Genomic DNA, 23375 nt, shown 5'->3' on the forward strand with positions numbered 1-23375 from the left:
CGATGTAGATGCAAATTGTGGGCTACTTGTTTCATAGTGCTTCGTGCTAAGTTGATTGAGCTGTAGTTTATTGGGTGTGGTTGGATCCATAAATTATTTTATGATTTTTGAGGTGATGGAAGTGATTGGTAGTTGGTTTCTTATAGGCGAAGTTGGTAGCTCGTTTCGCCTTAATTTTTTTCTTTACTTCCTGTCGTTTTTAAAGGAGAAGATGTGTCACTAATGGTATTCACGGAATAAAGTTTGAGGTCTTCATAATTTTACAGTCTTTGGAGTGGTATTTCAGTCAGCATTTGGTTCGTCAGTGCCGTGTAGTGTTCGCGGACGGGCATGTACCTCAGGTGTATTGTCGGTAGATGACAGGACAGTTCGTCAGGGTGCGCACATATTGATCATTGAATATCCCTCATGCTCCGCCGGTGGCGGGATGTGTTCGCTGTTTTTCAGACGTTGCCGTCCCTGCGTGCGAGAAAATGGCGCAGCTCCTCTGCTGTTATTGTTTACTTCGGACGGCGTGATGGTAGGATGCATGGCCAGTCGAGTGCAGCTTTACTCTCTTATATTTCCAATGCTTGCAAGTTTATTTGAACTGATGTTTGTCATCTTTCTCCTGTGTGAAGTACGTAAAGTGGGAAATATTTTGGTTGCACGAAAGGCCGGATTAGTTGCCAGTAGGTTATTAATGTGGTGTAGAGTGCCTTCGTAGTAAGAATTAATACTGGTCTCTCAATGCGGATGTTTATTTCTGTACATGGTTTTGTTTCAGGTAGGCGTGAATGCAAGCATATGGGATACTTCAGCCGTTATGCAGTTTCGAGTCCATCATTACTACGGAGGTAGCAAGACTTTGCTCCGGTAGCTGACATGACCACTGTGCATGATGGACACAATTCATCAGTCGATGCGGTTGGGATGACCCACAGACTCGTGGTGGCAGCCTCTGTTTTTGTGACTTGCATGTGGAAATTCAGTAGCTGTTGATTTAACTTTGTGCAAGAGCTTATCGCAGTGAAGAAGGTAGAAGTAAGCAGCTAGGGTTACAGGTTGTAATGTTGGTTATGTGGCCACCACACCACACCACACCACAGTTGCCCACTTTTGATTCCTAGTGACCAAGTATGGGGTGTTCGTAGCATGCCTCACAATGCCACAAGGAAGACCTCAGGCCCTCGTGCGATTATATACCTTGCTTTCCGAGGAGGTGTACTGTTATAGATTTAGTGGGAGTGCCTAGTCTGTCTCAAAGAGGAGTTTGAGATCAGGGGATGTGCTGAGTAGCAACTTTCATGTGAACTGTAGCTGTAGTGTGTGTTTACTGGCATCAACGAAGACATGGAGGACCAATTTGTCTGAATATCAGTGTTTCAGAAGATCAGTTGTGTGCGTGATGGGGAAGCAGCTTATTTGGAGTTGGAGTTGTGAAGAACCAGACAGAACGAAGCACCTGGAGTGTTTGTGACTTGGATAAGGAATTGCATTATTCAGGTATGTTAGAGAGTAGAGTTTCTTTGCATTCCATAGATCTTTCTTAGGACTAAACCATGGGATGCAGAGCAAGTCATTTCATACAGTAAACATAAACTTCAGGACTTCATTCAATATACTTTTGACACAATTACAAGAACGTGTTTCACATATGAATGTACATAACCTTCAGATTTTGCAATTCAAGTATGAAAGCTAATTTCAGTGCAGGCTTGAATACATTTATATCACAATTTAGAGTTTTAATTGTTGGTTGGTGATTATTAAATAACTTGACACGTGTAAAGTACACTCCTCTTTGACATTTAGCAGGGTTTACATCTTGTAATTAAATTATGTACATCTGTATTTCTTTTAAAATTATCCAACTTTTCCACCACAAATGATAGCAAGCAGAATATAAATTCACTTGCAAGTGGAAGTATATTAAATTTACGAAATTATTCTCTATAAGGTAAGCAGCTTTTGACACCTGCCATTGTTGTGATTATTTTCTTTTGCATGTAAAAAGCCTTATTAGTGTGTGTGATAAGGAATTGCATTATTCAGGTATGTTAGAGAGTAGAGTTTCTTTGCATTCCATAGATCCTTCTTAGGAGTAATCCAAAGGATGCAGTACAAGTCATTTCATACAATAAACATAAACTTCAGGACTTCATTCAATATATGTAAACCTCAGTACTTTTGACACAATGCAAGGACGTGTTTCATATGTGAATGTACATAACCTTCAGATTCTGCAATACAGGTATTAAAAAAAATTACAAATTAATATACATAAACCTCAGAATTTTAAATAGAAATGCAAAACCACTTTAAATATAGATTATAGATATACATAAAACTGAAGAAATTTCAGCAGAGGTGAAATAAACTGCAGAATGGAAAGTGTGAGTGATGAGGTGACCTCTCAATGCACGCTTGAACACCTTTAAATCATTTAGAGTTTAAATTGTTGGTGGAAGATTATTAAATAACTTGGTACGCGTATAGTACGTTCCTTTTTGACGTTTATTAGGGTTAGCATAGACTATACAAAAATTATATGCTTGTAGTTAATTTTTATTTCAGTGTTGTTGAGATTTGTCAAACTTGTTTCCACTTGCAAAATAAAAGTCTAGGTGTCCATGAAACCCAAAGTTTCTGGAAATAAATATGACATGCGCCCTGATGTGGAGAAAAGGTGTTTAGAGTATTACAGTAAGTGCAGTACGTGAAAGTATTATAACAATGCCGCATGGAAGTTACTGTAACTAAAACATTTGACTTTCCTTACTCGTTATAACTTGAAACTGTCGGTTGTGTTTTCCAGTTCGTGGAGACAGCATCTAGTGCTCAGAAGTCAAGCACGACGGATCCGTTCTACCGTCGTCAGTGCTGGGAAATAATTTGCTGTTTCTTGGTGGCATCCCTGAATTTTAATGATGATGAGAATAGAGTGCAGCAGCTTTTCTCCTGTCCAAGGTATATAAGAGCAGTTGGAGGCAGAAGATTATTGTCAAACTAACCTCATTCTTGATATTAAAATAGTGTACAAAATAAAAGATGTTTTTCCAGCCTGATGGTACTAACATGACATAACAGATTGTTAATCACTGGCTTTTCTTCGCAGAATTGTAAGCGAGTCCCAAGGCAGTCTATGAGACACTGTTATAGACTTTTCTCTGAGCACCCAGAACTCATTATTTACTGGTACAGTGAGCCCGTTAGAGGCTGTATCACAATTAGTTTGTGTTTAGTATCCTGCCAGTACCAGGAGGCTTCTACAAGTAATGTATTTCTTTGTCATATCATAAACCCAGTTTTCCCATTTGCTCTGTGCCTCTTACATCAGTTGCTGATTTAGGAAGCAGCTACTGCATTGGCCACTGCTGTGACCATTGAACATTAGGATGTGAGTGTAATTATCTGTACTCATTGTGATTCGCTGTTGCAGTTTTGATGATCTACATGTGGAGATCTCCGCAGTCCATGGGATTCCGTTCAGATTGCAGGACAAGCAAGACAGAGCCACTCACCAGATGGCAGTCACAGGTAAGTTCATCCATTTGAGTAAATTGTTTAATAAACTTCTTTTCTGAATTACAATGCCATTATTGAAGGAAGAAGACCTTTTGTCCTGAAAAGTAGTAAATGGTTTTAATGAAATAAAGAACTTGTCTATTTCTTCTATTGAGACTACAAAGAAACAATGAAGAACGTGATTTTTCTTTGCCAGTTTAAGGAACCACATTTTGAGGCTGACCTCCACATAGTTCTATAATTGAGAATGCATGGAGTTTACCTCCATGCTCCCACTGCCTCATGGCATTGCGCTTAGTCACAAGGATAACTTCAGCTGATATAGCGAACCATTAAATGTTTAAAAACCATAATCGGTGTTGGTTTTCTGTAAGTCCAAGTGGTGTTAGAACCCAAAGACCACTGTGAGAACCTGAAATCTCTCTTAAAACCACATTTAGTACGTGAACTTGTTGAAAGCGTCTGCTTCATATCTGGAACAGCCAGTAAGGCCTGTTGTGTATGTTGGTAGGTGTGTTTGTTGCTGCAGCCATGAAAGAGTTACGACGGTGTTCCTTGTGTGTCACTGCACAATGGTGGCGATATCACAGGAAGCTGGTGAGTTCAGTTTTATAAATTTAGATTGTTCAACATTGAAACAATTTATATTACTGTTGGTGAAGTTTCCACCTTTGCTTCCAGAAGGCATTATAAAGTGGCATTACTGATGGTGATATGGAAAATAAATCTAATTGATACGGCTACCTCTTGCCCCTTGTCGGTTGAATTCACCTTAGTAGTAGAAGTGCTACAGATGTTGGCTGTGTTGTAGTGGCTTGCCATTTCTTAATCTTTCATTTACGTCCTTTCTTTATGACATCAAAACAGGCGAACCTGAAGGGCATGGACCGACTGGTGTTTATAGACTCCCTTGCTGTCATAATGGGGCACGAGGAGAGGGAGCCGTGTAAGCCGGGACACCTGGCACTTGTTCCTATCTTGGAGACAGCGATCAACATCCTCGGCTCCAGACAGACGGCAAGCGAACTGTTCGTTAAATATCCACTGAATCAGTGGCAAGGGAAGTTGCGTGGGACTGACGTGACGTGTGTGAGTTGTAGAGTTTGTAGTTGCAGTATTATGACGTGTGGAATAATGGCCCACTTGGCGAATGTTTTAAATTTGCTGGGGAGGAGGAAAGAAAGGCTCCAGTATGAATCTGTGAGCGAGGGAGTTAAGAATTTGTCAGGTCGCTGGTTGTGACCCGTATTTAAAGTTAACTTGTGAATGGGTTTGTAATGAACTTGACAGAATTTGTCTTCTGAAAATGGAAGGTCCTTGTTCATTGGCTAAGGTGGGAGTGTTAACTGCTTGGTGAAGTAAAACTGTGTGTTCTTAGAAGAGTGTGATGTCTTGATTTCTTGAATGTGAATGTATTTTCTCTTTCTGGGAGTAGCAGATTACGAGAAACAGAATGATCCTTCAGATTCTACTGAGCACCACGTGATCCGCGTACTGCCAGCCAGAGAAGCGTTGAAGTACGTGCGGCAACAGTTGGCAGACCGACTTGATGTCAGAAGATTAAACCTGCTGGGACAAAGAAGGAACCTCGTATCCGCAAGAGACTGATATCGGTCTGAACCAGGCATTCGTTGTGTGAGTACATGAGCATTAGAATGTATTTGATGTGGTTGTTGTGTGAGAGAGATGAGTCTGTCCAATTTTATTAGGTACTTTAGATGTTGTGACTGTAAGTGTGAGAGTTGATATGTTGAAAGACGTAAATGTGGTGAGGGATTGGCATTATTGCAGTATCTGTGGTACGCTAGAGGCATTCATGATATTGTTCATAGGATATCAGAATGTGAGGTTTATTTATCCTTTTTAGACGAGGGTGGTGACTATTTGTGATAAGGTTTTGTTACATGTGAGATGTGTGCAGTGCTGAGGAGCCTTTAATGTGGTCTGTTTACTAATTAATAAGTGAGCATTTGCCAGTGTAAGTAATTTAGTTTTGTGCACAGTGAGCGGAGCTGCCGGGATATTTTCTGTGCTTTTGGTTAATTTTGAGAGTTTGCTGTGTTGAGCAAGGGGATCGGTTACAAAACTTGTAAGTTTGTGGTGTGGTATTCGTTATGAATTTGGATTTGCTTGCAAAAATGGAGATGACTGTCAGAGGTTCCATTTATTTGAGACTTAACCATAAGTTGAGAGTTGTCAGGTGTCAGTCTCATGGACATGTGATGAGGCTCAGTATTACTTCTGGTATATTTCATGGTTGGGGGTGGGGATGGGATTTGCATTAGGATCGAGGAGTGGTGTGGTTGGTTGGAACCAAGTATAGAAAGGCAGTGCCACTTATGTGGGTCACAATGTACCAGTGCTGGTGTTGTCAGGATTGTTATATTATGTGTGTAAAATGGTGTGAAGAGTTCTTGGCTTAGGAAAGACTAATTTGTTAGTCTTGTCAGTCAGATTGTTTATAGGAAGAATGTAGAGTTATTGACCATTTAGTTTGGTTAAAGATTGTTGACCTGGAAATGAAATGATATATGATGTCTGTTTGGTGTTCGTTGACCACCTTGGCTGCTCCCTCATAAATATATTTTTACATAACCCCTCCTTCCTCTCATCTTGGGCTCCCATATCGCACCCACGAAACCCTCAGTTATTTTTTTTAGAGGGCAGAAATCAGGAAGGAAATGCATACAATACGAAACCCGTGTCTCCCCTCCTTTCATTTCTAAAACGTATTACTACTGTAAGAATCTGTGCTGAAATGGAAGGGAGAGGACTTTAAGTGGTACAGCTCTTTTGCAGGATGTTTGTTAAAATATTAGATGTTCGAGCCGTCTGTGAGTGAAGATTCCTTTGCGTATGATTCTTGGAGGCAGAACGTAGCTTTGTTTGTTGCACGTTTTATTGATCTTGTTATTGGGTAGTCAGTCAACATACGATGACGATGTTGAAGGGGTCCCGGGATCTTAATAAACATTGTGACCACAATCAGAAATTCTCATGTAGACATGCTGGCAATTCAGTAATCAGCGTGCACTAAAACTCATCTCGTAAAACTGTTTATTGACGTAATGTCAGATGCAAAATATTGTTTTGTAGAATTGCTTTCTTTATTTTGTTGTGTTTCTACTTGTTAAAGTTGTTACATTGAGAGTGCTGCTGCTGGTGTCATGGAGAGATGTTTCCTCAAAGTAAGAAATTTTTGGTGGCTCTCCTTTACTTAGTGGGGAATCCCCATGTCCACAGTACAGAGTGTCTAAGTATTTGCGACCGGGTTGGTGGCCCCAGCACCCTGCCAGTTTCTTTAGCACTTACAGTCATCCTTCCATCATGTTATGTGAATTGGGTGTGGAGCGACAGAGAGAAGGCAGGCAGTTGTCTGCTGGTTCTGTAATTGCTGGAAATGTGACCATACGAGTAACCAAGACTTCGAATAAAAATCTTCCCCAAGATGTGGGCGTAGGTGTGCGGATTGTTTTAAAAAGGGTAGCAGAAAAATTGAACGTAGTTTAGCATAATGAATGGCGCGTTGCTTTGGTTAACAAGGAAATGATCATTTTTTTTACCGTAGCCGAAACAAATTATTTACGAACACACAGTCACGAAGGTCATATTGAACGGCTTTTCGCGTTTGCTTTACTTCATCGTTTTGTAGTCTGATTTGACTTCGTTTGTCCCCACCATTTTCCTACGTAATACGACCATAATTCGTTGCGTTGGATACGTTACTGGGGGGGGGGGGGGGAAAGGGTCCCTTTGTAATTTATGAAAGTGACATTTGACAACTTCCTGAAGCGTAGCCTAGAACGTTTGTACATTGGCCGACAGAATTCGTGTATTTCTACATTGTTTTGAGGTCTTGTTCGTCCTCGTAATCTTTAAAAAACAACTCAGCTCAATTTGAATACTAAGAAAAGTGTTAAAACTAGTTACTACGTGTTTGTCCAGGAAGGCACTGATGTTTTGTAGTTGGTAATATTACCAGTTTGTTACGATTCTAGTGAGGCAGTCAGAAAGGGAAAGAATGAGCACGGAAGTTGCATATGGCAGATTAGATGTTTGGAAGAAGATGGCAATAATGATGATGACAGTAATTGCAGTAAACTTGTCTTCGCGATGTGTGTGTTACTTTTTCTTCAGAATCGTCACCTTTACTCGGAACACCTGATGTGATCTGGATATGCCATTCTGGTCGCTGTGGTGTGACAGCAGATAGGTTGCGGTGTTTAAATATCAGTGTTGTAATGCAGTTTGGAATATGCAGGGTTCCTAATGACGTAGGATGTGGAAAGAGGCAACTCCATTCTGAATGAACCTGGTTTCATGCGGAATGTCACAGACATTGCACTTTGGAATTTCCTGGAAACTCGGCTATGCTGTCAGAGGAATTTTGCACTTATCTTCATCCAAGATTGTTTCCTTCCACACAAGAGACTGAGCTACTGTCGCAGTTTAAAATATAAGGTGACATTTTCATTGATCTGTCTTTTACACGAACATTTGTCATTTCAGAGTTGGTGACCTTGAAATAATGACTTTTTGTACAGACTGGATGCAGCGGCTTGTCACCATTTAGATTCAGCTGTAACGAGTATTGCCCAGGTAAATGTTAGGTGGAGGGAATATGTTGTTTGTGGCAATTCTTACTAATATAGAATATCACAAGTTCTTATCTAATAAAAGAATTATTAAGAAATCTGTGCTCCTGCCCTCCACTCTCTCCGTTTTAGTTTTGATTAGATCGATCATTGACGGTGGACGTCATGGTCTCTTACAATTGAACAAAGTTTGAGATAAGGGATTCCTATTTATTATTAATGTTCATCACATTTAATGTTTTCGTCTGAATTTGTGAACTCTTGTAAGAGAATTAAACTTTTTTAACACAATTTCAAGTAACATTAGATTGACTTCTGTTTGTTCACGGCAACATTGATAATAAAAGAATATTCCAGTAGGCAATTAATATTTTAAAGGAATGAAAGGTGTTTCGTATCCCAGAATCTTAATAAAAATTAATGGATCTTAAGAAGTGGGGTTTATATTCTGAACAATAATTCTAACACTTTACATCTCTTGATACATGGACATTATTAAAGCGTTTTAGGGAGCTGAAAGAAATTTTTATTCCGGATTTAGAGGAATAAATATCGAAGAATCTCCCTCTCATTATCTCCTACATCAGCAGATTAAATCCGGGGAATGCTTGCTATTATTGAGTGCAAAGTATTTATGGGTGCAAAACGTGGTCTTTCACATTGAGGGAGGAACATAGACTGAGGAGCTCTGAGAACAGAGTGTCGAGGAAGATGTCTGGACCCAAAATGAAGGTGGGACGGATAATAGAGAAAAATGCATGACGAGCTCCTCAGCCGATGTTTTTAGGGCGAGTTGAAAGTTTACAAGGCCTGAAGGGAACACCTCGGCGTAGGTGGGAAGATAACATTAACACGAATCTTACGGAGATGGGGTCTCAATGGAGTGAACTGGATGCAACTGACTCAGGATAGACCCCGGTGGCGGACTTTTGTGAACACGATGATGTACCCGACAGACATTAAGGTGGCTCATAAATCCTTTGAAAGGGTTACAAAGTTCAAATATCTGGGAACAACAAAAACGATTCAAAATGATGCTCACGACGAAGTTAGGAGGAGACTAAATTCCGGAAATGCTTGCAACTTCTCAGTCCAAAATATTTTGTCTTCCCGTCTGATTTCTAAGAACCTGAAAATTAAAGTATACAAAACAATAATCCTGCCTGTTGTTTTGTATGGGTGCGAAACATGGTCTCTCACTCAGAGGGAGGAACACAGATTGCAGGTGTTTGAGAATCGGGTGTTGAGGAGGATATTTGGGCCTAGGAGGGAAGACGATGGGGCGTGGAGAAAACTGCACAATGACGAGCTTAAAAATCTGTACTCCTCCCCCAATATTGTCAGGCTGATTAAGTCGAGAAGAATGAGATGGGCTGGGCATGTAGCGCGCATGGATGGGACAAGAGGTGTGCACCGGGTACTGGTTTGGAAGCCTAAAGGGAAGAGACCGCTGGGGAGACCTAGACGTAGATGGGAGGATAATGTCAGGCGGGATCTATGGGAGATAGGATTTGAAGGAGACTGGATTTTGTTGGCCCAGGACAGAGCTTTGGTTAGTTCGGTGATGAACCTTCGGGTTCGGTAAGCCATCTAGTTAGTTAGTCAATCGGTCAACGACATGGCCAGCTTCCTTATTAATTATGATTGTCCCAGTTGTCGCTGCTCGCAACAGTTACCTTCGTTACAACTAAAGGTACGACATTTTATTTTACATCCATTGTCCTAGCACTGTGCGAGATTATGTCAAGAACTTCTTTACAGTTCGTGTACTGATTAAGTTACAAGTTCACGCTGCAACCTGTAGCAACTAGATATCCCACCCGATATGTAGGACTGTTTGTAGTGGCAGCGTGCTGCAATGGAGTGCGATACTGGCCGGGTTAATACGACCCACACAATCGTATGTCCCAGTGACGCATTAAACCACGGAAGACATTGTAAAGAACCTTGACTTAATCACATTAACGTATAGATGCTTCTGGAGTGTGTGCCCATAAGAATAGCAGTAACTTGGGTGTTCTGTTTTAATGGATTTATCTGAAATGACATATGGGAATACCTTCCCCTACAAGCGTTGATGGGTACCTCATTCAGGCGTAAGCTCCCAGTCTATTTGCGCAAACGCAATTATGACAGAAACAATATCTGCTGTGGAAACCTCAAATCTTACAATATAGTTCTGGTTTGAGGGGGTAAGTAGAGGATTACATGACCTACGAAGCTAAGATGCTAGCCAAACCTCGACTGCTAACACTTAATTGTTCATCATGGAAGATAAATTACGATCCAAAAACTCAACTACCAAAGTTTTAACTCCCCTGACCCCCATCCCGGAGTGGGATTTGGCCAACACTTTTGAAAAAGTCACGCTTTGCCACTGTGGGAATTCCTTTTCGAAATTTTTTGCTCAGAATATAACTTTTGGGCCAAGCTGGTGCGGCATTACTTTTCTCTCTTTAACTCCCTCTGCATTTATGATCTCCTCCCTCCCCCCCCCCATCTGGACACATCACATCAACTGGATGCTGTATGGACGTAGAATACCACACGGCAAACACGTACGTACTGTGGCAAAGTCCGTCATAAATAAATATGAATCTGCCTTCAATGTGTGGATAATGGCAACCCATATCAACCTTCAGACATACATGAATGTACAAAAGAAATGTATCTAATCTCGATCTTATGTGTACATGATGCCTTTTATGTTGATTTTATCATTTTGTTTTCTATATTACTCCATATTTATTAATGTTTTCTTTAAATCATTGCTTTACAGACTAATATTGAACATCAGATGAACCACGCCATATAAAAAACAATACCTTCGTTCTAATATATAAGAGTAATCTGATAAGAACATCTTTCATAAACTGCATAACATTGTAAAGGATTGTAATTCGAGTTTTAAATTTACCAATCTAATTTATACCTGAAGACGGTTAAATATAACCGAAACATGTCGTAAGAGACGTTCCAATTTGTAAATCGATCATTCGATGCGGAACGTGAAATGATATTTTAAATATTTTATATTTTATCATCTTATTAAAAATTGTGATTTGACGGCAAATATTAAAACATTTATCAGTGTTGTTTTGCATGTCTTACGTTTGCACAAACTTGGTGACTATGAACTGTCTGCTGGATATATGATTGATTTCTTAGTTACCTAACCAGCAGACATTCGCAAGTACGTTATTCTGAAGTTTTGTCATTTCCTTTTGATTTATTGTCTGGTAACTTTCAAGGATCTGTATTAGGACCTTTGTTGTTTAATGTGCAATGTCATTAAATTGTAAGGCCATAAAGTCTCCTCAATATAGTTCTTTACTTTGAAAGGACGCAGAAAGCTTAAAGAATTTGAAAAATGTAAACTTCAAAAAATTTTGAAAAATTTCAAAATTTTTGGGTTTTGTGTTGTTTTTTTTGACAATTTCCAGCAATTTTAGTTTTTTCAAAAAAATTAAAAAAATTATGAAAATGTCGAAATTTTTCCCATTCTATACCTACCAGAAACGTTGAATGACACCCAGTCCATGCGAGACTCCGTCTGTGCAGCACCCAATCTCTGCTTCTCACGGTCTCGGCCCGGCTGGCCATGGGGCCTTTCCCGCGAAAGAGTTCCCGGCGACCGGCCGACCATTGTATCTGTCCCCTCTTCGAGGCCTGCCTCGCTCGCGGCACTGCGTTCTGAGCCACCCGTAAATCAGCAATCGCCGGTCGTCGGGGTCCGCAGGCCGGCAGTCGGCTCCTCGGCTGCCGCCAGAGGCACGGGCAGCCTCCCCTTGACAGCTCACTAACACTTATTTGCAAAAATATATATAAATACGTACATAAAAACGTATGTATGCATATATATATTATTTTTTATTCTTATCAAGTCGGTATCGCCGAGGGGTTTGTGGTGCCAAGCATTACAGAAAACTACGACGCACCGCCGGACATTGACTCGGAACTCGACCGACCAAGTAGCATGCACCGCACTCGCGCGCGCACACAGAAGCCACGGCAACGTACTTTATGTGATTTCTTATTATATTATGTTTTTACTCTTTTTTGATTCTACCAAAATTTCTTATTCTCTCAAAAATATATATGCATATTTATATACACATGCGTATTTATATATTCTTAATTTTATTCTTATGTAGTCGGTATCGCCGAGGGACTTGTGCTGTCAGGCAACGCGGAAAGTAGCACGCACCGAAGAAGTTAGCCAGTCAGATATTACGCACCGTGTGACTTTGACTCAGGCAGCCAACTACCGCACACAAACGAGACACGGTAAGCTGCTTGTACGTGATGTTTATTTATATTTTAATTTGGAGTTCCCCCCTTCTCTTATTGTTTCATTCTTCGCACTGCGTCGTACATGGACGGTCGAGCTCTGCGGCTATGTCCCACGGTGCGTGGTAGTTAAGACAGTCGAGCAAAGTCCGTCATAAATAAATATGAATGTACAAAAGAAATGTATCTAATCTCGATCTTATGTGTACATGGGATATACGGATATCCGCACGTAGGAACGTTGAAACTTCGATATCAGCAGACGTGCGTGATTACACCAAACGCACTGATGATAATGTTTGGCATGTCAGTGGTCCCCAACCTTTTTTTTGCCCAAGGGCACATTTGAGAGTTTATGAGATTGTGGCGGGCACCAACCAATTAACAAAGCCAAATTTTGTTTTCTCTGGACAAATAAGATACGGACACCAAATAATACACAAAAGAACACGACGTTTATTGATACAAGAAACCACGCAATCAAAAATACGTACTTTTATAAGTACAATTATTATTACCCAAGTGGGAAGTCAGTGTGATGTTTGGCACTGCATTTCAGCGGCCAGTTTTACAAATTTGGGAGAGTAGGATGATGTTGCTGCTCGCAATCGTCAAGATGGGCATTAGTACGTGGAGAACTGTGCTTTGATTTTATAATGTTCATGGTTGAACGGCCTTTATTATTCAGTATAACCTCTTTCCGTATCAACGCGGGCACCGCGTTGGGGACCACTGTTGTACATTATTTCGCCCTCACATCTTCATCAGTTATCAGAGTGATTATTCTCTTGTAACATTGATGTCACTGTTAGGTCAAGGTCATGACAAAGTCAAGACAAGATCGCCCCAATAGTTTGCCAGATAGAGGTCTTTAAAATTCTCAAGGTCATACGTATTTATGCCAAACGGTGAATACCTGATTGACCATACTCATGTCAAAATGAGGTCACGTATAGGTCAAGGAAGCCACGACAAATTCGGCCCAATAGTTTCGTAGATACTGGTCTTAAAAAATCTCAAGGTTATATCTTCTCACCAATATTTCTGCTAGCCAGCCACCCTAGGGCCACACCCTTTACCCCAGGGCCACTACCCCAGTCGCACCCCTTCCCAGGGCTATCCCCTTCTTTGGGCCAACCCTCATGATCACCCCTACCCAAGATCGCCCCCCCCCCGGGACCATCCCCTTAGGATCCTTTCAGCATCACCATATCCCAGGAACCACAGCATCCCCTAGGACCCAAGGATTCCCTGATGAACTCCAGGGACACTGCCCTCTAGGACCACGGCAGGATCCCCGAAGACAATCACCTCTAGAATCCCCTATAACCCCCTCCAGGATTCCTCGGATTTACCAGGACTCCCCATGACCATCCTAGTATTCCCCACAGATTTCCTAGGATCCCCACCAAGGATTCCCTACCCAGATCTAGCAGAATCTGCCACCAAACATTTCCAACAGAATTTCCCACGGTCGCAACCCACGATCCCGCAGGATTCCCCACCAAAAATTCCCATATTATCCCACATAGGATCCCCAACCAGAATTCAAAACGAGGGGCCGCCACCCCAAAAAAATTTCACCCCCGCGCCCTAACCCCCGCGCCCTAATCCCCGCGCCCTAAACCCCGCGCCCTAAACCCCGCGCCCTAACCCCCGCGCCCTAACCCCCGCGCCCTAACCCCCGCGCCCTAACCCCCGCGCCCTAACCCCCGCGCCCTAACCCCCGCGCCCTAACCCCCGCGCCCTAACCCCCGCGCCCTAACCCCCGCGCCCTAACCCCCGCGCCCTAACCCCCGCGCCCTAACCCCCGCGCCCTAACCCCCGCGCCCTAACCCCCGCGCCCTAACCCCCGCGCCCTAACCCCCGCGCCCTAACCCCCGCGCCCTAACCCCCGCGCCCTAACCCCCGCGCCCTAACCCCCGCGCCCTAACCCCCGCGCCCTAACCCCCGCGCCATAACCCCCGCGCCATAACCCCCGCGCCATAACCCCCGCGCCCTAACCCCCGCGCCCTAACCCCCGCGCCCTAACCCCCGCGCCCTAACCCCCGCGACCCACGAAGGGAGGTGGAGGCCCAGGCTGTTTCTTGAGCGAGCAGAGGCGCGGACCCGGATCCGGACAATGGCCTGGGCGCCGGGCGCCTGGTGGCGGGTTCCAACGAACCGCCCGAGTCGGACGAGTCCAACTCGTTGGCTTTGCGCTCGCACGCTACGGAAAACAGAACCTTGTGGGCGAGGCGAGTCGTCCAAGTCTTTCGACTAACCGACCTGGCAACAGATCTTGTCTAGGGGATATAGCAAGAGCATAGTAAGATTAGGTATAATGAAAGGACCACTCAAAATTCGAAAATTGTACCATCAGCGAAAGCGCAGTAATTGATATGGAATAATACCGACAGGGGGGCTCAACCGCAGCCGCTAAGTGGTCATAGGAACTTAAAACAAACCTCTTAAAGCAAAATAATAACTTGCGCCCTCTGTGCGGGACGGCGCTTGTGGTGGGTCCCGATGTTCCCGCACAGAGGACGCTGCCGTTTATTTTATGTTTTTAAGCTTTGTTTTATTCTCTACGACCATTTACAGTCTGAGGCTGACCCTCCGTCCCGCGATTTAGTTTCATTCGATTAAATCATTGAGTTTTCGCTGCTCGTAGTATTTTCGCTTCTAGTGTTTTATTACTGGACGTATAATTTTATCTGCCCCTTAGTCATCTCTGCCGACGCGCGTTGGATGAGTTTTTCATCTTTGCCTTTCCCAGCATGCTCCGCGAAACTTGTTTCCTACGGACAAGTTGAGTTTTTTCCGGTTGTCTGTCTCCTGCTTCGGTACAGCGCGTATGTACGCAGTCTTTACGTAAGTTGGGGCTTCAGTCGGCCATTTTGATATTACGTCTCAGCTTGTATTTGGTTTAATTCTCGATTTATTCGACAGCCAAAGAGTTGTTGAAGGTTTCGTGGTGGTAGTACGAGGCTCTAAAGAATGCAGGCGATTTCGTGATATTGAAAATACTAACCGATTTTCTCTAGAAATTACAAACGTCTTTGAGTTAGATTTTATTAACCCTTGCACCATTGAAAATGTAATCCTGAAATCTGAAGCGAAAATAATAATAATAAATTCTTATTGTGTGGATTTCCACCTCTTTTGCCATTCACTGTACGTGTAATGTAAGCACAAATCGATGAAAATTGTAATATTGATTATAATTGACTCCTGGATTTGACCTTATCATAATGAATACAGATTTAACCTGGTCGGATAGATAACGACCCTGACTTATCGGCATTTCTGTCTGGCGGCTTTACAGGTGAATTACGTCGCTTTTCCATGGAGAAAGTGGAGTGATATAAGATCGTCTATATATTTTTCTCTAGGACTGTGACAACGCACATGCGAGAGTACATGTGTCCTGTTGTGGGTCCTCGGGTGCTACGTCCTGTACAACGCGAGCCTACTTAAGTCATTCAAGGTGAGTTGCATGAAATATTCCGTCCTCTGAAGAAGAGAGTTCTGAAAGTACGTTGAGAGAAAAACTTATATTGCGTGCTGTTACCGATACAACGTGACTTGGCCTACGTCACACAAGACAAGATGGCTGAAATGACGTTGCAATACTGAACTAAGTATTCTGAGATATTATTTTATTTTACGTTTTGATTGTTCTGTGATTCTGCCCACGCATTCCGTCTCCTTCTAGGTCAGTGGTAACAACCACGTGACACTCGTTCAAGACTTGAGGTTTACGGAGCGGTGAGGATGACGGCCGTTTACATCGTGAGGTCGCTAACACGACAACCCGAAAATTATATTACAGCAGCAGCGAACTAAGGACTCCCGTGAGTACAATGAGAAATTGTCAGATAATGCCCACTGATCGAGTTTCAGAGCGTACGTACAGAAGCGACGTAATTATAAATTCTTGTCATTATGTCTGCTTTGAGGTGATTGGCGGAGCCCTCTTCACATTCACGGTGATTATGATATCATCATTCTTCATCGCCGTCGTGAACCTCTGAACCAGAAGATTTTTCCACGTCTCGCTCCTGGACGCTGCTCTGTGACGTCGTCTGGCTCGAGACGTCTGAAACGATGAGGCACCTGTGAGCGATGGACTCGGGTGAGTACGGTGATGTATTATTTCGAGGTTGATTCAAAATTATAATGACTTTCGTAGATAGTGTTCTGTGGGAAATTAGAAATTAGTATGTCTCGACGGTAATGTAGTGTCTGAGTAAAACCTGGTCTACGTGGATGGGATTTCGCGAAGGTACCGATATCGTCAAAAATTAAAGAATGTTTGAAACCCCCTACGTACGGTAAGGAATCGAGTTCTTTTATGAGTTGGAAACAGAAAGGAAAAGTTACAGATCATTTGAGAATTGTTGATGGGAAAGATTGGAAAAGGAGAAAATGCAGACAATCGCAGAGACGTTGCGTGTCCGGTGATGGACACGCACACTTGCGGTATGAGACCAGTTTCTTGCGTCTGTCTTGTAAACATGTACGGCAGTCATCGTGTAGCTGACAGTCGTTTAACTGGTCAAGGCCGTTCTCTTCGTGTATAAACACAGAAATTTTAAAAACTGACTGGTCGTCCTTACTTCATTTCTGTTGGATAAATTTCGTAAGGAAATGCTGTTGGTGTTAGGTGGACCGAGTATTGCGTACGGAGTCTGTATTGCTTGGATTTGCCGTCTGCCAAGGACGCGACTAGTTTTGTGAGCTGTTTATTCCGAGAATCATAGTTCGTCTGATTAATATTAAAGAATTCAGTCCGTACCGCGAAGAAAACACAACACTTCACCATTACGAAGATCAACTGGTTAACGCTGTTTAAGGAAATGATCGCTGTTTATTCCGAGAATCATAGTTCGTCTGAATAATATTTAAGAATCCAGTTCGTACCGCGAAGAAAACACAACTCTTCAGCATTACGAAGATCAACTGGTTAACGCTGTTTAAGGAAATGATCGCTGTTTATTCCGCGAATCATAGTTCGTCTGATTAATATTAAAGAATTCAGTCCGTACCGCGAAGAAAACACAACACTTCACCATTACGAAGATCAACTGGTTAACGCTGTTTAAGGAAATGATCGTTGTTTATAGTGAGAATCATAGAAAATCCATAAATATAAAAGGCATCATAATTAAAACACTTGGTACATACGTTGAAGTAAACTTTCAGAATTGAACTAATTGGTATTTAGCATTCTCTGTTGAAGGCTTAATGTACCGTTTACATACCTTTTTCTTTATCAGTATTACTTCGCCCCACTCGCTTGTAAATAATCTTCTTGAATCTCTTTCCCTAAGTGTTTTCAAGTTCGGATTGTCTTACAGAGTGAGAAACGAAGTATTACGCCTGTCTAAATCATCAAGAAATATTATAGGACTGTTAACTTAGTTGAAGCATCTCTCTCTCTCTCTGTCTGTCTGTCTGTGTTTTTAATAAGTTCCGAAGATTAGGATGGGTTGACACTCAGGTTACAGTAAATTGGTTCATCGATTCTCGACAGATTCTGACGAATTTAGGACCGCGTTCAGGTGTGTGTTGCTCTAAAATCCAGTCGTTCCTCAGCTCGAATATTTGTTGCGCCATTGAACATTGTCTCGAGAATAATAGCAAAACTTGAAAAAGTCGCTGTTTCCAGCACTTCGTGTCCCATTTAATAAGTTGAACACGTGTACGTGTTCAGTACGAGAAAGAAATTGCTGCCGTGTTTGAAAACATGTTTTAAGCTGGAAGAAACCAGCAGATAGTCTCAATAAATGCACCGCGTGAATGGAATTCTTAGGAATATTACACATTCTCCAACTTTGTCGCATTGCTCATATCACGTGTAACCATGGATTAAATTCCTTGTGGAATCGAATTCAGACAAATAATTATCTTTTTCTGTTATTTCGTGTCATGAACTGATGACCTTGGTTGAAAGAGTGCGTCTTAATGCACTTCCATAAAATTCTCCGCTGTTCGTGGAGACGCTTTCAAAAAATTATGCAGTACTTGAAAGAATTGGCACAATGGCGGCGTGACCTGTTGATTTGACCCTAGGGATCCGTGTAATGTTTGCCCAAGTGCATGGTAACAAATGAAACATGTCTGTGCGCACGGGCGTAATATCGAAAGTCAATTTTGGAGCTACCTGCCTTGTCCAATGCCTAATCCATTCAGAATTTTTTGTCCTAGATGCATGCAAGTTTAAATTTATGGATATTCTTAATCGTGGCTTTGTACTTTTAATACATAAATTAATAACGAGGGTCATGGCTGATAGTACCAATGGAAGGTAACAGATAGTGACATACAGTTAATATCGAATTTGACGAAAATCGGCCTGTGTAATGTTAGTAGTACGTGTTAGAAACGAAGAGTATTGACTGCGAATGGTTGTTTGGAAATGGGGGGCACGTTTTGACCTTAAGGTCGTATCGCAGGGCCGGTATCCAGTCGATATTCCAGCAAGCTTCTGGTAGCGTCGGACACCATCGTACATATACGTGCGTTCGACTGTGAGTTATACAGTAGCTGTGCATGGTCCCAGATCAAAATAACCCTTTAATGCAAATATTATTATTATTATTATATGTCCAAATTTCTGTAATAATCAGTGAGACTTTAATTTCTATTTTTATCGTATGCGTGTATGGCATTATTAATTATTTTAGAAAGAATTTATTTTATTGAAATGACACCAGATGCCATACAACTTTCTTTTTTAAATTTTACATGCTTTGCCATCGATATGACCATCAAAGGTAGTCTTGCGAATTTCTGAGGTGGGAGTTAGAAGCTAACAATAGGCTCAGCCAGTAAAATTATCCGCCTTGAATGGAAAGTTCAGCTTAGTGTTCACAAAATCCCGTCACTGGTGTCTTTCCTGAGCTATATTAATCCATTTCGCAACCTTGAAAAGTACTTCCGTAAGAACAATTTTAATATTATCCTCCCAGTTACACCTAATGTTATAGAATGTAACATTAATGCTCACCAATCTTTAGCCCTGAGGATGGAAGAAATATATTCCTCGGAAATATTTGTTACTCCACATGATACTTGAACGAATAATATCTGATTTCTTTAAATCCGGGTCGTATGAGTCATTACATCCAGACTCTATATCCTCTGCAATATGTCAATTTTAAAAGAGATTATTCTTGTTTAATGTTTCACGGACTAATCACATTTCTGTTCCTTGTTTGAGTCTCTCATATCTTTGTAAACTTTTCCGCATAAAATGATTATTATCCAATTTCTTTTAAATCGAATATTGACAAATTACACCCGTATCTGTTTTGCCAGAGCATGGGATTATGAACATGTGGACGTCATTCTCTGTTCCGTAATACGTCGTTAACTGGTCAGATGTTTACAGCAGGTCGCAGTAACCCCGTACCCGTTTAACCGTTGAGCACACTGGCTAGAACCTGGTGCTGTTGGAATGTCTTGGTGTAGATAGAAATCACTGTCTTCCTTTGATGTATGGTCCCTCATCATGCACGTAGTCTGTTTAATGATCGGTCAGGGTTAGTTCCACAGATCAGGAGAGGTGGGTAAGTAAACATACAAGAAATAAATATTGAGTTGTCCTACTCGATAGGTTTCGGGTTCGAATCTCTCCCCGTCGACAGACAATCGTTAGAGATCTTTCTCGTCCTTTTTAGTATTCTGAAGCATATTTTAAGACACATTAAATGTAGACAGCTATCGCTTTATTCAATGTAATTTCAAGTTCATATTTTAGAAGAATCATGCCATTTTATGGGGTATAACGGACAAAATTTTAAGACTAATAAATTGCCCGCTAAGAATGACGGCAAAAATGTAAGTAGTAAACAATAATAATCATAAGAATTATCCGATTAGACCCAACATCTCTTAGCAGCGTTACCATGGCAACGGTTATTTATAAATGTTATCCCGTAAGGTCCAAAATCGCTTGGGAGCAAATAATCATAACCGAAAAATGTTTTATGAATGTCTTTTGTGATGTTGCGTCATCATAAGGGCCCACCATCATCGCTGTTATGATGGAGGTAGCAATATCATTTCCTAAACGTCGGTAAAATTAATCATCACAATCACCACAGTGAGAACAGGAGATAACAATTTACGCGCAGATTGAAGATGTAAGGCACAAATTTCTATCTTGCGAGGCCGAGGCGTAGTGTCGGGACAGATAATACCCGCATCCCCCCCCCCCCGAAGCTGCTTTTAATGAGTGCTTTTTCTATAATTAGTCTAGCATTTCAGAAAAGAGTGTGTTGTGTTTAGGAGATAACTTTCAACCAAGCTGTTTGTATGTTCTAATCAAAATAACGTTGACCATGAATTTAGAATCTTTTGTCTTCTAGTCTGATAAATAAAAGTTGTAAATATTAATGAACAACACACTGTTATGTTTAAATTTGGTTTGCTATCATCGTAATTAATGTTAATATGAATAATATGGAGCTTCAGACCCTACATATAAATTCTTGTCATTATATGGGACATTCTGTCTGGTTTCAGGGGAACGGCAAGTGAATCTTCGTGGTTCCGAAACTCAGAGGAGGATCTTCATGGCATTTTCACCCGTGCGGTTGCGTGTACACGCTCCGGGGAACCCGGACGCTGCACTCTTGTCGTGTTGCCAGTGTCGGCGGTCATCTCTCCGGCATATTTCGTTTCTACCATCTTTGCTGGCGAGTGAAACGAATTACTTTAATTTTAAATTAACACACGACTAACGCCTGGGGTGCAGGGGTTAAACTCCTTCCAATGTTCCTTAATTTTGAGTCTCCAATTAATGTTTTGCTTGTTCCATCCCTTGAGCAAAATGAATTCAGATTCTTTCTATTTACTCTTCTTCTTCTTTCTTTTCTTCTTTTTCGCCTTCTTCCTACCCTCAGAGGATGGACGGGTTAGAGTAGAGTTGTAGCTGCATGCATTCTTAACCACTAACAACATCATCGACCCTGCAGTCCAGCCGCTGCGCTGCAACGGAATATCAGCGGAATCCAGCAAAGACGCAGTTAGTTTGCCCACAATATTAGAAATGTTGAGGGTGTGAGGTCACAGACCATGCGTTAAGTTGCAGTGGTGGGATTTGCTAAAGCATATATAGAAGATATTGAGGATTTTAAAAAGTGGGGATTTTCTGTTTTGATGATCTGAGTAACGGCTAGCTTTTCAAGTTAAGTAATTTTGAGGTGACTTAAGCGTCTGCTAACACAAACTATAAAGCGGGGAAGATTTTAAATTTGGAAAATTTCATGGGGCTGAAAACTACATTATCGTTCTTTATTTACATAGCTTTGCCCTTAGATTACAATCATATTGCAGGACAGACGTACAGTTCAAATTTAACCACCTCTGACGCAGACAAAGTTCATTCAGTGAAAGTGATTGAGATTTATGGTATCGTAGGCATCAGTACTATGACATTAAAGTGTGGATTGATGGGAGATCCACACTGAAATTAGGGACGAGACGTAGTGGACAACGAAATCACATACAAATAACATGTGAATAAAATAATACAGGCTTTTTGAAGCCGAAATAATTGAAACGCCGCCACTGAGATTTTAAATGAAGTTTTCAGATTGTTATATGTTCAAGATGTTATTTAATAAATAAATAAATAAATAAATAACTTGTACTTTTATTTTTTCCGATTGTAGAAACATCGAAAACTGTAACACTTGCTTGTATACCTCTGTTTTCATCTCCCTTTATAACAGGTAGAAGAACGACATGTCACTATTTCGTCTTTAAATTTTCGCATATGAGTTGACTTTCAATGAGATCAGATTTTAACAGCAGCTAAAATTTCCATGACTTGTTACATTATAATTATTAATTATATAGTAGCGTACTAGCAAATTAAAGTGTGCATTGATGGCAAACCAAAAGTTCTCAATTGGATTTAAATCTAGCGAGTTTGGTGGCAAAAATTCAACTTTGCATCCGACACTTTCTATTAATTCCCTTGTTCTTTCAGAGTTATGAAAGCTTGCATTGTCAAGTCATTTGCAAAGAACGTCGCTCATATTATATATAAATCAAATAATACAGAAATCATAGAGAGCCTCCCCCCCCCAAAAAAAGAAGTCAACTAAAATTGCTCATTGCTTTGTGAATGGAGGCAGCGCGTAGCTCTGAAACGTGAGTGAACTTGTAGCAGACGACACGAGAAACAACGGACGATTGCCATGTCCAGCGACGACGTCATCTAAGAAACCTCCAGTTCATCGCTGGTGGGTGAAATTTATCTCTTCAATGTTGTAGTAGAAGTAGTTTGTAGCTTAGTTTTTGCCAGTATCCCGTAGTTGAGAGGTTTTATCTAATGAAGTCCTTGTTTCCATCCTTGAAGGAAAACGAATTGCAAATCTTCATCTTCTCGCTCTTTCTCATCATCTTATTACTTACACGGGATAGACTAATTTCTTTTTAAATATAAGTTGCGTCCGTGTTTAATTACGCACTACGGCATGAAGGCGTATGGGTTATTGAAGGTTTAGGTACGTGCATCTTTAACAGCTAGCTAGATAGAGATACGTGGACAGCATCACGTTCCAGCCGGTTTTACCCGAAGGAAAAATTCACGGTATCTTCTGTGTATATTATTGAATTGGACCGAACTTGATTGTGTCGCTGTCGGTAGTTGAACCGCGGACTTGCAGAGGATCCAGAAATAAAGTATTAATCGTGGTAAAAATCGGGGATGACTTAGAAATTACAAGTGAATACGGATTTTGGGTATGAAAAAAACCCCGAAGGGAAGACATAAAATTTGATGTGAAGATAATATAGTGTCTAGTAGTAACAGGTGCTGTGAACATGGCAACTGTCCAAGTTTCTCATGCTTACTGCGTGGCCAGTTTCAAAGATGGCGTTGCAGCAGGAGAAGGCTTTCTGTGTGCTCCGTTTTGAGGTGTCCAGAGCGTGAGTTTCGTGCACGGTTTCAAAAAGACGCACCACACAAGAATAACATAAGCA

At 41.4% G+C, this 23375-nt stretch overlaps 1 protein-coding gene across 1 annotated transcript; it reads left to right on the forward strand.

The window, feature by feature from the left end:
* The first annotated feature begins 2722 nt into the window (after positions 1-2722).
* Positions 2723-22031, forward strand: LOC147871104 (transformation/transcription domain-associated protein-like). The gene is made up of 12 exons (XM_087341197.1): positions 2723-2734; positions 2798-2949; positions 3422-3519; positions 4019-4104; positions 4375-4596; positions 4943-5142; positions 8017-8106; positions 12257-12389; positions 15700-15861; positions 16090-16228; positions 16334-16509; positions 20907-22031. The coding sequence occupies exons 1-6, from the start codon at positions 2723-2725 to the stop codon at positions 4991-4993; spliced, it is 621 nt and encodes a 206-aa protein (XP_087197323.1). The 3' UTR covers positions 4994-5142; positions 8017-8106; positions 12257-12389; positions 15700-15861; positions 16090-16228; positions 16334-16509; positions 20907-22031.
* Positions 22032-23375: the final 1344 nt, after the last annotated feature.

The sequence above is a fragment of the Zootermopsis nevadensis genome, unplaced genomic scaffold (assembly GCF_977971745.1).
Source record: "Zootermopsis nevadensis isolate Lab colony 2312 unplaced genomic scaffold, Znev_1.0 Znev_ptg000065l, whole genome shotgun sequence".
Taxonomy (NCBI): domain Eukaryota; kingdom Metazoa; phylum Arthropoda; class Insecta; order Blattodea; family Termopsidae; genus Zootermopsis; species Zootermopsis nevadensis.